This window comes from Triturus cristatus, chromosome 3_2 (genome assembly GCF_964204655.1).
Source record: "Triturus cristatus chromosome 3_2, aTriCri1.1, whole genome shotgun sequence".
Taxonomy (NCBI): Eukaryota; Metazoa; Chordata; class Amphibia; order Caudata; family Salamandridae; genus Triturus; species Triturus cristatus.
This window is the reverse complement of record NC_140584.1, coordinates 1,028,929,707-1,028,942,994: the sequence shown is the minus strand read 5'-3', so window position 1 is coordinate 1,028,942,994 and position 13,288 is coordinate 1,028,929,707. Positions and strand designations below refer to the sequence as shown.

At 42.2% G+C, this 13,288-nt stretch overlaps 1 protein-coding gene across 2 annotated transcripts in view; it reads left to right on the top strand.

Annotated features, from left to right (window-relative positions):
- Nucleotides 1-13,288, top strand: part of MKS1 (MKS transition zone complex subunit 1) — a 226,412-nt gene that overhangs the window by 109,928 nt on the left and 103,196 nt on the right. For both annotated transcript variants that reach the window (XM_085649666.1, XM_085649667.1), the window contains exons 7-8: nucleotides 409-513; nucleotides 12,449-12,557. In XM_085649666.1, coding sequence (XP_085505792.1) covers nucleotides 409-513; nucleotides 12,449-12,557 — 214 coding nt within the window. The remainder of the gene's footprint in view (nucleotides 1-408; nucleotides 514-12,448; nucleotides 12,558-13,288) is intronic.

Sequence of the window (13,288 nt, the reverse complement as noted above, 5' to 3'; positions counted from 1 at the left end):
CACAGAGTTTCAGATGTCTTCCTTCCTTCTTTAACTTTCTTTGTTGCTCCTGCAATGTGTTTTCAGATTTGTGTATCCTGTAATGTCTTTGAACTTAGTCTTGTTAAAGGTTTCCTTTTTTTCTGATCACCCCAACAGTGCCTTATCTCTTTTGTTGCTCTTTTCTTAAGTAGCCTTTATTTTCTTGTTTTAGTTTACAGATGAGAATCTATTAATCATTTCTTTTCTGAACCCTTAGCTCACGTGAGGGTGTTGTTAAGTTATTCATCCATTACCTGTAACTCCATATTATGCAGTCTCTAGTCTATATTTTCAACAGAGTTCTTTTTTTTTAATGTTGTCATACTTTCATTGATTCTATCACAGATACCGCTGATGTCTTCCTTCTTTCCTTGGTTCCCCTCTCAGGCTCGGCCACCGAGAAAATGAACAGGTTCTTTGCACAATCAAGATTGATAGTAATGGGGTCATCACCATGAAACCAGATATGACAGGCACTAAAGGACCCTACAGGTAGGTGCGCCCTTTCCACAGATATTTTGCAATAAATACAAGTCCTAATTTTCAAACTAGCTCTTACATGGGGAACTAAAATAACAATGATAGAACCTCCACCTCCAAATGAAGGGAGGATGTGTGTTCATCTCCGATTGGAGGTGAATAATTAATAGTGAGATGATTTCAAGGTTCCGGTAAAAACTATCCCATGGGACAACATCTTAATTACAAGTAGCTGATCTCACATTCCAAGTAAAGGAGTATGATTGTATGTGGCTTGCTACTACACCTGTGAGCAGAATAGTCTTTTAGAAGAGATTTAATACAAAGTCGAGGTGAAATGTGAGCAATCAAATCTTCTCTGAAATAATGTTGGAATTCTGAAATCCTCCACAAATTTCATTGACCCCCAACTAGACAATCAAAAAGAAAATATCAAAAAATGGGTCTTATAGCTCACTTGCACCGCCAAACACAAAGAGGCTTTCTTCTACTATTGATTGATCAATAGTTTTGGATAAGTGGGCTGATCGTGCTGACTACAATTGCAGTAGATTTGCAGTGCAATTTCATAAGGGCAAACCCTGTTCTTGTGTGTAAGCACTCCAACTCATAGTCTCGAACATCCGTGCACCGGGCAGCTGTAAGAGCCTGGTGAGTCTGGCCCATACTCCAGAAGCTGAATAGAGCCACGAGTGGCTTGAGTGCTTGCTCTATTTGGCATGACCTTGGAGGGCAGAATTCGCTTTGCGGTTGCCCCAGTAGAGTGGAGGAAAGAGGCACTTCTACAGCCTGTGTCCCTGCTAGTATCCCAGTTGCTAACCTGGGATTAGGTGAGCAGTACCTGTGACTTTACAATGTGGGTAATTGATTAATGTTATTGCTGCCTAATTTCTTCGTTCCAAAGCAGCTTTTACATCACGTTACTTTCAAAAGAGCCCACATAGTGAAGTTTCAACAATTCCTTTATTGACTAATTTTCTGGTGAAATTACTTGGCTACTTTGTAAAGTAACTTGCTTTGTCTTTTTGGTAGCTCCTGGCATCCTCAGTGGCTTTCTCACAGTTAATTAATTTATTTAGCAGATGTATATAGGGCATGGGCACAGTGTGCAGTACATAACAGGTCTTAAAAGGAACTGAGAATGGAATAAACAAAATGTAGAATGAGGAGGAAAATAGAGGGACAGTAAGAAGCATGTAGAGCATCGATAATGGTAAATAGAAGTTGAGGAAGATGCAGGTGGCATGGTGACATAAAAAGGAGTGGAAGGTGGGAGACGGAGGGAAGAAAGGTCAGGAAAGTTAGAGAAGGTGACTGGGTAAGAGAAATTGGAGAGAGAAAATGGTGGATGAGGGAGGAAAACAGCGGAAATGGGGAAGATATAAAATATATAGGAAGGTTGGAAGCCTGAGGAGAATGTATTTTGTCCTGTGAAGCAACTGGCGTGGTTATTTGATACCTTAAACATAATGTTCTGGAACAATGCTAACCCACAGGTTAACTCAGATTGCATACATGTAAACGGGAACCATTGGCAGTTACGAACATAGTATCATGTCTTTATCCGTATTTTTTTTGTCTGGAGCCTCCGATGGTGCACCCAACCCAAGTCAAATGATGAAATCACTGTAGTCTGCAGCATTTCATGTGGGTAGACTAGGTATTCACTCATATATTTCCATTTAAATTCCTGATGTGGAGGTAGTTCCAAGTTTCTATTGCCCCTCCATAACAGAACTTGGTTCTTTGATGTCCTACCTACATATATCTTCTAACATGTCACTATATTTCCACCTGAATGGTAGTGGAACCATCCTCCGCATGTCACATGGGAACTGCAACTACCTTTAGCAGGATGTATGTCATTTGAAATTTTTGCAATTTTCTAGTTGGTTTTTAAAAGCTCATTTCAAGTGATTTTTTTTTCTCACTTAGTTCTTGTGAAGTTTCTATTTCATTCCAGCGTCAGCTTCCTTAGACCAGCCTAGAAAAAGTAACCCTTTCATTCCAGAATACATCTTCTCTCTTTTTTTCCATGTACCCAAGCATGTTATTGCCTTGACAGTTTACAAGCTTGTGAAGGTGTAGCTTGTACAATTTTATGTTATTATGATGTGTACTCGTCATTAGTACAAAAGAATGAAAAGCTCTCAAATTTTCTAGTCGTGGGACATCAAAGTTACTTTATCCATTCATCTACATTTGGACATCATAATGCATGAATTGATGACCTGCCCCTTGTGGCCACTGCTATAGTTTTGGGGCTTCCATTTGCTGTGTGTGCGTGACTGTGTCATCATGTTTGAGTTTCCATAGGAGTATGTTCCGTCCGTGTCATTTGTGAGTCACCGGCTACTATAGTGTTGAAGTACAAAGTATGAAGATCCTTGCTCCCTGGGGGATGTACATGAAGCATTTTTCACTACTACTTTAACGTGATGTATCCTTTGATTGTCTCAACCCTTTTCTCTGTTTTCTACAGTACGGACTTGACTTTCTTCCTTTCCACAGATTTCATCCATACAGTTTTCTGACTATTCATTGTTGTGGTTACATAGTATCCTATAAACTAGTCTCTTTTGGCACACAACCTTTCTTTAAACATATTTCATTGGTTCACATTAAAATGTAGTCATGTAAGACACTGTCATGCTAAACAATGCCTTTACTTGGTTCTTGACAGCAAAAATATTATGTATATCTTTAAAGACGTAAGTTAATGCTCTTCTGATACGTGATGGTAGCATATGGTTGTAATCTCTTCAGTTGTCAGCATCTACATTGTGTTGGAGTAGAGCCAGTTTTAACTGTGCTACAAAATCCTTCCCATTTAATATATCTGTGTTCCTCAAACATGTCTTTCACCGGAGACGGTAGCTAAATCCTTCTGCTATTCTCAAAAAATTGCACCATGCTTTGAATGTACTCCTAATTGTTTCTCTCTTTAATAGTATTGCTATATCCGCCTCACAGTGAGGTGGTTAAACTTTCACACTGTTGAAATGGATACTAGATCAGGAACTAAGAGCAACAAGTACCCACTAATAGATAGTTTCCTGGGCAAATGTTATCGAAAGCTCTATGACCTAATCTGCTTCATTAGAGACGAACAAAGATATTTTTGCAGCACAAATTTGCTCAGATTCACCGGCTGTCCATTATTCCAACATATAGCAGTTGGGTTCCGGAAACTGTATACAACGCTAAAACATGCTCCATATGTCTGTCAACCACATGTAACTTCACTATGACATAGAACGTAAGTCCACAATGACCTAGTATACAATCACCATCTGCAGATCATTTTTCTGCCATTGGGTTTGAAATCAGAAGAGATTCTTCAAGTCGTAGAGTACCATTGGCGTCATCAAGGAGAAATCCTGGAGCTCGAGAACACAAAGAAGTAGTCATGAATTAACCACAACATCGCTTGTTACTGGAGTTCAAGCTCAAAAGAACTACCACAACTAGGGGTGAAGTTTGTGTTTCATCAAGGCCTTGATCAAGGGCCAAAGGAAATAGGTTATTCTGGGGAGACAATGACCTAAGGGGGACAGAGAATATTTATTAGGAGACCATCCGCTATTTCAGTTTTTTCATGATATTGAAGAACGGTGTGATGGAAAATACACACTTTCGATTTTTCCCCAAGTGCCATTATAACGTTACCTAGGAAAGACTTGCATTAAATGTATAATTTATGCCTGCCCAAGGACCATAGGTCCAAAAGGAGCCACGCAGTCACAGCCTTCCTTCCAGCCAAAGATATTAAGAACAAGGGACAAACAAAGGTTGTCACATAACGCTTTAGCATCCATCAAAGCGGTTTCCCTTGAGGGCCTGTACCTATTATCGGGAGAACATTCAAATGTGCTAGACGAACCTGAAGAGGCTCAGGTGGAACAGTGTGAGTCATGGCTTAAGCATTGGTAGATATTCAATATAATGAGTTGGTGCTAAAAACTTTTTATCTCAACTCACCTCAGAAGGAAAGCCTCTTAAGCTGGTACGCTTGGCCGACTCAGTGAGGAAGAAAAAATTCCCTCGACTCCAAAAGAAAAACACTTGGCAATTGATCCAGCGGGTTACCAACCTCAGGTACTCCAACACCATATACTCACCTGGGCCCATAAACACACACACACTCGCATAGGCTAGTAAATACCGCTGGGGGTCCATTTTTATAATGTTTTATGAGATTAGTTACATGTCAAAATGTAACTAATCTTTCACTGATCAAAAAATTCTTTCCTCTGGTCAATGGACCTATTGGTTGGAACTAGCTGGCGGTGAAATGACATCAGTGTTATTTATTTTCCTTACCATTCTGAAATAACCACAGACTCTGGAGATGTTTTAAATGTTTTTTTCTAGTTAATTCATGTGGGCCAAACAAGATTACCGTACTAACTCCGTTTCTCCAGGGAAGAAAAGTCAATTAATTCTTTACTCTGTCACCTATATTAAATTGATATTTCACAATATCAGCACTTCAGAAAGGAGAGGATAGAGAGAGCAGTACAATGACATACTACACAGAATTATAGTTACCTAGGATGCTGTGGAAACCAAATCCCTTGGACAAGGAGCTTGGAGGGTCCCCTGGGAAAGATCAGGTGACAACGACTTCAGGACAGTTTTCATGACAGGATTCAGGACAGGATAGATGACCTCTTCTAGATACGACTGCTGCGTCGCACCCCTCTCTGACACCATCTTCCTCCTCGTTTCTTCCGCGATCTTCTACTCATTATTTGCCTAATTTTCCCTCCTCGATTCTTCCGCGATGTTCTTCTGATTAATTAGCTTAAATTCTAAGTCTGCAAATCGATTCTTCTTCAGCATTTGTTCAGCTCTCGGACAGCATCCCGGTCACTCAGCATCTCGGCAACACGAGCTTTACTAACTAACTAAACTACCTTAATTATATCTTTCTAATGTTATGTACCACCCATTAATGTTTCAGTTTCATGGAAGCCCTAATTCTGATTGGACAGGCAAGGGGGGATGATCATCACACCATGCTAAGTTTTAATAATGTTCTTTGGTTCTTTGTTAAATGTTCCTGCCCCTTATTTCTGATTCCCAAGCTTTATTTCCCACCCGTATTCACATCTTTATCAGTCAAATGTATACTTTTGATATTCATTTCTATACTGCTCTCAGGATGTCCATTAGGTTCCCAGGCCATGTAGCGATGATGGCCTTGGACGGGTTTCAAGTTCTACATCACGGCTTCCCGACTTGTCATTACTACGTGTGCGTGAGGGGTCACGTGTGACATGGACTTCTGTCTCACTCAGTGGCCAATTACGTACTAATAAAGAAGTCAAAAAGAAACGTATTAATTTCAGGATAAAATGATTTCACTGTATACCACATATCTCTACTCTAATCCCATTTACTTATAATAGCTCTCCCCGCATGAGCATTTAGTAAATAGCATGTTTTAGTTTCAGCAAGGCAGATGCTTAGCATGTGAGCTCCCAAGCGGCCATATTAGATGCTTATGCGCAGCTGCAGAAAATTTCCTCCAAGCAAAAGACCGTCATACTGCGTAGATGCAGTTGACACATGCGCAGTACAGTTTTCCGCGTTAGCAGCCATTTTCAGTCTCACTCTGGTTACTTGTTAGTAAAACACGTATGCAAGCTTCATCTTGCTAGAAATGTAACGAGGTGCATGTTCATTTACACAATACTTAATTAATACAGTGTTATGAGTTATATGAGAGGATTGCATCCGAGCAAGTCTCTTTAATACGAGTCCTTGCTCCATCACAATTGAAAGAAGCAAATACAAAAAAAGTGCCCTTTAAGTTGATAGAAAGAAACAACAGTGCGGACAACCCTTCATAATTTGTCTCAACACCAAAGGGCCATCTTGATCGGAGGAGGGCTAAAGACACTCCCCCACTTCCTAAAAGGAAGACAAGTTCTACACATGATGTCTTAGCAAAAGAAACATCTGTCAGTGTTGCTGAGAGAAAACAATGCCTTGAGGCTGACGTTGCTGCCCTAATACAAAAACAACAGAATCTATCTGATGACATACTTTTGTAAATAAAAATAAAGCACCACATAAAACAGTGCATAAAAGTCTTTTAGGAAAAACGTGGGGCGGAGAACACATCATGCATTACCTGAATAACAGGACAAGGGACACACATAGTTTGAAGAAGACACTTACATGCCTATTCAAGAGAACACTGACACTGGGAAAGATGCAGATTCCCCATCCAAATGAGATAGGTGCCTAGCCATCAAAACCATCTTTTTCTGATGAGTTATCCTTGTATCACACACTAAGTGGGAGATCAGCTATTACATATGGGTGTTGATGGAAGAAGAAACCTGTTTTCTGCTTGAGGCAATATTCTCAATGTCGAGGAATAACTAAACCATTCTTTGCTACCTCGCATAGGAGGGAGACTTCAAAGAGCCTTCATCATCAATAGCACTGACCCCTAGGGTAGGCAGATTATATAAACAATGTCCACAAGACCCAACTTACATTAGAGGTAACCTGCCTGCTGACTCAGTCATTGTCTCACCTACCATGAAAAAGGAGAATGTACCAGCATCTATAGGTCCAGATGAAGACAGCAAGAGACTAGATGCTGATTGGAGGAAAATGGAGAGTTCAGCAGGCAGATAATGGTAAGTTGTAAACACTAACCCCCTCCTTCATCTCTATGGACATCAGCAATGTAAGGATAATGAAAACCTTTCAAAACAATTCAGCAAGAGTGCACAAGCAGTTGTACAAGGGGAAAAGGTGAAGTGAAATGCCTGCTTAAAATCTACATAGATTGCTTCTTTCACAGGCACAATTCTCAAGAGACACCCCTCATTGAGAATATCAGGCTTCAAGTCAGAAGTACAGTCTAATATGATCAATAAACCATTCAGAGGTGAAACTATATTTTAATGTGTTTTGGATGACCCCAAAGAACAAACTAAAAAAGCTAATAACATAAAAAAGCTAACAGTGTGAAAGCTACTGGGAGATTTCCAAAGCAACCCTCCCTTTAGAATGGTTATAACTAAATAGAAAAGGTCAAGGCGATCACGCTTTCAAACAATGACCTCGCAAAAATTACAACCAACAGCCTACTTCTCACTGGCAACAAACCAGCCACAACAAACCCTTTTATGTCAGGTGAAGAGGAAAGGCCCGATGGCTCAGATGTTTGTGACAAAACAAGTGACTCACTTCAGGGTTTATCTGATCACACCATTATAGTTAGTGGTAGAATGTTGTTTTTTTGCAGGAATGGCAGAAAAATATCTGACAAGTGGGTACTAAACATAGCAATACCTGGCCTTTATATAGCATTGGAGAAGAAACCCCAAGCCATGCTACCAAAGAAACAGCAGTACAAAAAAGGCCCTATTGGTAAAAAGCGCTATAGTACTCAAAGAGGAACACAGTATAAAAGTTTACATTGTTTACTTTCTGATTCCTAAGCAAGACTTAAAGTTAAAACCCAAGTTAGATCTAAGGCCTTTCATAGATCTGTGGCCATTGTCAACTAGGGATTGGCAAGCATGATCAAGTGATTATGTAAATAGTGCAAAAGGGGCAGAAATGGTGGTGACAGGAAAATATGGCAAAAGGCAAGCACTTTGCAGAACCAATTTTATTATGACGATCACCTAGTGAATCGCACACCGGGTGAATACTGTACACAAATGGGTAAAGTCAAAATATAAACAGTGGACACAACAGTAGACTGTAAAAAACGTAATGCTCCTTCAACTGAAAGCATTGCTCCTTACTCTAAACACCTTTCATTCACAAATAGAAGGGGCGGCTGTTCAAATCCAAATGGATAGCACCACAATGTTCTATCAATAGAGTTTTATCAAAATCCTGCTTGCTCTCGAAACCTGCTCTAGAAATATGGTTATGTACTACCAAGAAATGCACAAGACTATTAGTAGTACATATACAGCCACATAAAACACAGAGGCAGACAAGAGGGATGGTCCACTAGTGGGAACTAAACCGAGAGGTAGTGGACATGATCTTGAGAACAAGCAAAAACATAGACACAAATTGATGGAAGGAATGCTTGTATATTTGTATAATCACTGCCAATCGCTCTTGGTAGCATTCCATACCATCAAGGGGGGTTGGAATACAGGTCGCGCCAGGCCCCAGGTCTTTCCGTGGCTGGGGAAGGGAGCAAGCATGCACCATACCGGTCCCCAACGGCACCGATCTTCCCAGTCACCCTCCCTTGCATCATCAGCTGCCAAGCTGCCTCAGTTTTTCCTTAGTGTCTCATACCCAGTCAATGGGAGACTGCATCCATCCCTTTCTTCCAGGGTGGCAAACAATCACACCTGACAGATGGACCCTTCAGATCGTTCAGCAGGGCTTTTTCCTTCCATTTCTTTCCAACCCACCACAGCGTCCTCTCATATCAGAGCAGCTTTCAGAGGAGCACCATTCCATCTTGCTGCAAGTGGTGAGTGCCTAACTTTCCAAAGGCGGCATTAAGGTGTTCTGGCCTCAGAGATACCGATTGATTCGTTATGGGTTGTTACTCCTGCTAATTCCTTGTGCTGAAGAAGGATGAAGGGCTCTGTACTATTTTAAATCTTCTCTCCGAGTTCTTTGCTGTGGAAGGACAGATTCAAAATACTCATAATTGACCAAGTTCTGTCTGTTCTGTACCTGGGCGACTGGATTGTAGCCTTGGACAAGTTATGTGGAAATACACATCCTGCAGTCCCACAGATGTTTCCTGCCGTTCAGAGTAGAACAGGAGCATTTTCAATTTCCTGTGCTTCCTTTGAGCTCACCAGCACTCCTCAGGAGTTCACAAAAGTGATGGTTGTCGTTCGTCTTCAGAGGTTGTGGTACCAGTTTTCTGCTACCTCAACAGACTGCTGAAGATGGCCTCACCACAGTGAGTCGGAGAAGACCTCCAGGCGACCGCGAACCTTGTAAAATCAATTTGGTTCTCGATCAACATGTCAATGTCACACCTGACTCCTTTGCAGAGGCTTCTTCTCATAGGAGCTGTCTTGGATACTGTACATTTCAGCGCCTTCCTTCGTTACAATGAATTTAGGACACTTAGACTGTAATCCCAACGTATCATCCTCAGGACCACATTACAAGTTTGGTAGTGCGGGACCGCCCAATCCCACACCCCCAAACCCGTGTAGGAACCCTGACTCTGGTCCCCTGCAGAATCCCAGCTCCATATCAGTCTCTTGCAGATGCATGCCATTCGCTTGCCACTGAAAGTTTACCTGCTGTCCATGAAAGGGAGGCTGGTGCAAGTTCTCACAGACACCACTATGTGGTATTTCATTAAATAGGGTGGGGTGAAATTCTGTACCAAGAGGCTGTGCACTTCTGGAGTGGGATGGGGTGTCAGAGCATCTCCCATTTTATTGCATCACCTGGAGGGATATTTAAACATTAGAGTGGACAAGCCCAACAGACTGTGCCTGGCAGATCACAAATTACGGTTTGATCCCATGGTCGCAGAAGGCATCTATGAACAGTGTGTAGAACCCTAGCAGAATTTATTCTGCCACTGGTGAAAGCAGGCAGTGTCATAATTTTAGCACTTTGGAGTGCCTAAGAATGCTCTTTCTGGGAGATGCATTCCAGCTAGAGTGGAGCATGAGACTCCTTTCCACCCTGTCTCTCCTGCCCCGAGTCCTGAAGAAGATCAAGAACGACCCAGCCCTAAGTCATCCAGTTGGCTCCGGATTTGGGCAGGAGAGTTTGGCACCTGGAATGTGTGGGCATGAGCATCTGTCTTCTGATTAAACAACTTCTTCAGAAGGTCCTTCTGTTCCAGCAGCAGGACAAGGTTCTGCACCCAAACCTGTGCAATCTACACCTCCACACATGGAGACTGAGCTGCTGCAGATAGTTGCATCTGATCTACCATCTGAAGTTGTGGATCGGTCCTAGCTGCCAGTCATCCCTCTACAAAGTCAATTTATTCCCAGTGCTGGAAACAATTTATGGCCTTAGGTGGAGCCCGCAACACTGACCCCTTTCAAGCCAAACCAATGGATGTTTTATCATTTGTTTTGTCTTTGGCTCAGCAAGGTCTTGTAGTTGGCGCTAAAAGTTATTTTTCTGCCCTTTTGGCCTTTTTGTATTTGCCGGACCAACTGTCCTTTTTTAAATCACCTGTTGTGATGCAGTGTATCAAAGGTTTGGCATACATGTTCCCTGCTAAACCATTTGCAATGCCACAGTAGAACCTTATTTGGTCCTGATGTACCACATATGTACCTGGTTTGAGTCAAGGCACAACTGTTTATCTCTTCTGATTGTCAAAATTGTCTTCCTCATTGTGATCACCTCAGCTTGTCAAATGAGTTCACTCCATGCTCTTTTAAAACAGTTGCCATACACCACCTTTTAATCAGACAAACTGGTTCTGCGGACCCCGATGGCCTTCTTGATGAAAGTCGTAACTCCTTTTCATGTTCGACAGTCCACCATCCTTCAAATGTTCTTTGCCCTGCATCACCACTCAAATAAGGAGGAGAGACTCCATAGGCTGGACTCCAAAAGAGCTTTAAGCTTTTGCAGCAATCGCACGTAGGACTATTGGGTAGACAATCAGCTTTTTGTAGGGTACTCTGGGGGGAAAGAAAAGTAAGGTGGTGCAGAAAAGGACTCTGTCAATCTGGATAGTGTTTTGCCTTAAGATCAGCTACGCGTTCGCCTAGAAGCACCGTCCGGAAGCACTGAGGACCCTTTCCACCAGGGCAAGTGCTGCCATCACTGCATTGGCACATGGAGTGCCTGTCTTTGACATCTATCAGGCTGCGACGTGGGCATCCGTGCACACTTTCGCATACTACTAATGCCTTTACAGCCAGGTTCAACTGAAAGTTAATTTCGTCTGTTTGGTCTTGGAGGACCTCTTGGTCTTTCCCCCCATCTTAGGAGGTACAGCTTCGGTATCTATTCTAAGGTGAGGAATCTGCAATTAGAAGTATCCATCAGCAGACCAAGTTACTTATCTTTGGTAATGTTCTTTCTGGTAAATACTCTACCTAACCGCAGATTCCTAACTGCCCTCCTATCTGGAGTGGTTTCTATTTACTTTTCAAAAAGGTCCCAAATTAGAGATCTTCACACTGGTACCGACAATTGTTTTGTGTTCCGTGCCAGAGCATGCGGAAAGAGTGAACCCATTAACTGATGTTGGTGCACAGGAGTGGTGTTATGTGCGGCTGTGCTCCTTCACTTCGAGGGTTGAACGAGGCCAGTATGGAGCCTCTCTGTCACCCGGTGGCACGTGGGAGCACTGCTGCTCTAGTCTGTTGCCTGGAGAATCAACGGTTAGAGTATCCACCAGGAAAACTGTTACCTTTTTTTAACATTCCATGCTGCTCATTCCACACCATGTCCTATTTTGTGGCTTTACCAACCTCCTCCTTTGAACAGGTCAACTTTTCTCAGCCGTTATCTGTCTCATTTTTGGTCCTCTCTGACATTCTGGGTTTTTCCTGATGTTCTCACCCCATTCTGTCTAAAAATGATTTTGCCATTCATGGCCACGATTCCACTTCCTCCTTTTCAGTCTACCGGTTACTCCTGGGAGGAGGATGAAAGAATTTCGGATAAAACCATCTAACTCCTTTTCTGCTTATTATTTTATTTAATCCAATGATGTCTACAAACTACTCCATTTCCTAGGCACCCAACCTTCCTTACTCTGATACTACTTCGCCATGAAGACCCAGTCACCTCATACACATCAGTGACACTTGATTTCTTGCAGCTGGTAAAGAAATAATCTTAGCGGAATCGCTGAGTGTGTGAAAGTTAATATGAAGTTGCCAGTGCCATACAAGTCTGTGTTTAAAGGGCCTGTGGAACACAGAGGGAGCAGACTGCACTAATTAACTTTTTTGCTCTTCTATGTTTTTGTGGGACTTGGTAACTCCAGGATCGAGACGGAGGGTGAGAAGCGAGAACTATGGAAATACACTCTAGAAAATGCATCGGTGGCAGTGCAGAAAGAAGAGCAGGAGCGGGAGCAACACATATATAAGGATGTAAGAATCATCTTATAAGGTATTATAACATGTGAACTACTACTGGCCAACAGGAAGAGAGAGCGATTACTCAACTCTGTATGAGACTTGGATGAATACAGAGAAACAATATAAGGTAGCAAACTGAACGTCGTGGATTTGGTGACCATGCCTATGAACTCTTCATTTGAACTGAACTCTGGATTTTCAGTTTTTCTCTGAGTCTTCGGGTCACCCAAAGTGTTGTGTGTAAATGCCAGCCTTGGCAGCCTGTCAGATGGGATCCGGCAGATGATCTGCTGTAACTATTTAATGCCTCCTTACCCTTGTACCTTTCTAGAATGGCCTTTGGAAGTGGAAATTATTCAGCTAATTAAGGAGTCATTTCAATAATTGGCTTAACAAACTGCCTGGTTATGCATCTGTCTCTGGTTTCCTAACCCGAGACCCTGCCCTAAGCACCCTGTTACCTACAGACAGCTGTGTTAGGTTAATTTTGGTGCTAACGGGGAATTGTGTACAAAGGCGTTAGAAGGAAAATGAGCGCTTGTCTTTTCCTCTTGCTCCATTTTGAAAAGGAACACAGCCTCTCGTTCCTATCCAAGTTGCCTGCTCATAGAGGCATGTCTATGAGATAGCTAGCTCCTTTTTTGTTGCATCCAAGGCATATATAAGTGCTGAGGGCAGGAAAGAATTCTTGTGAGTCTTATTCTGAGTAGGACTCGACAATCTCAGGCAAGGGAGCAGCATCT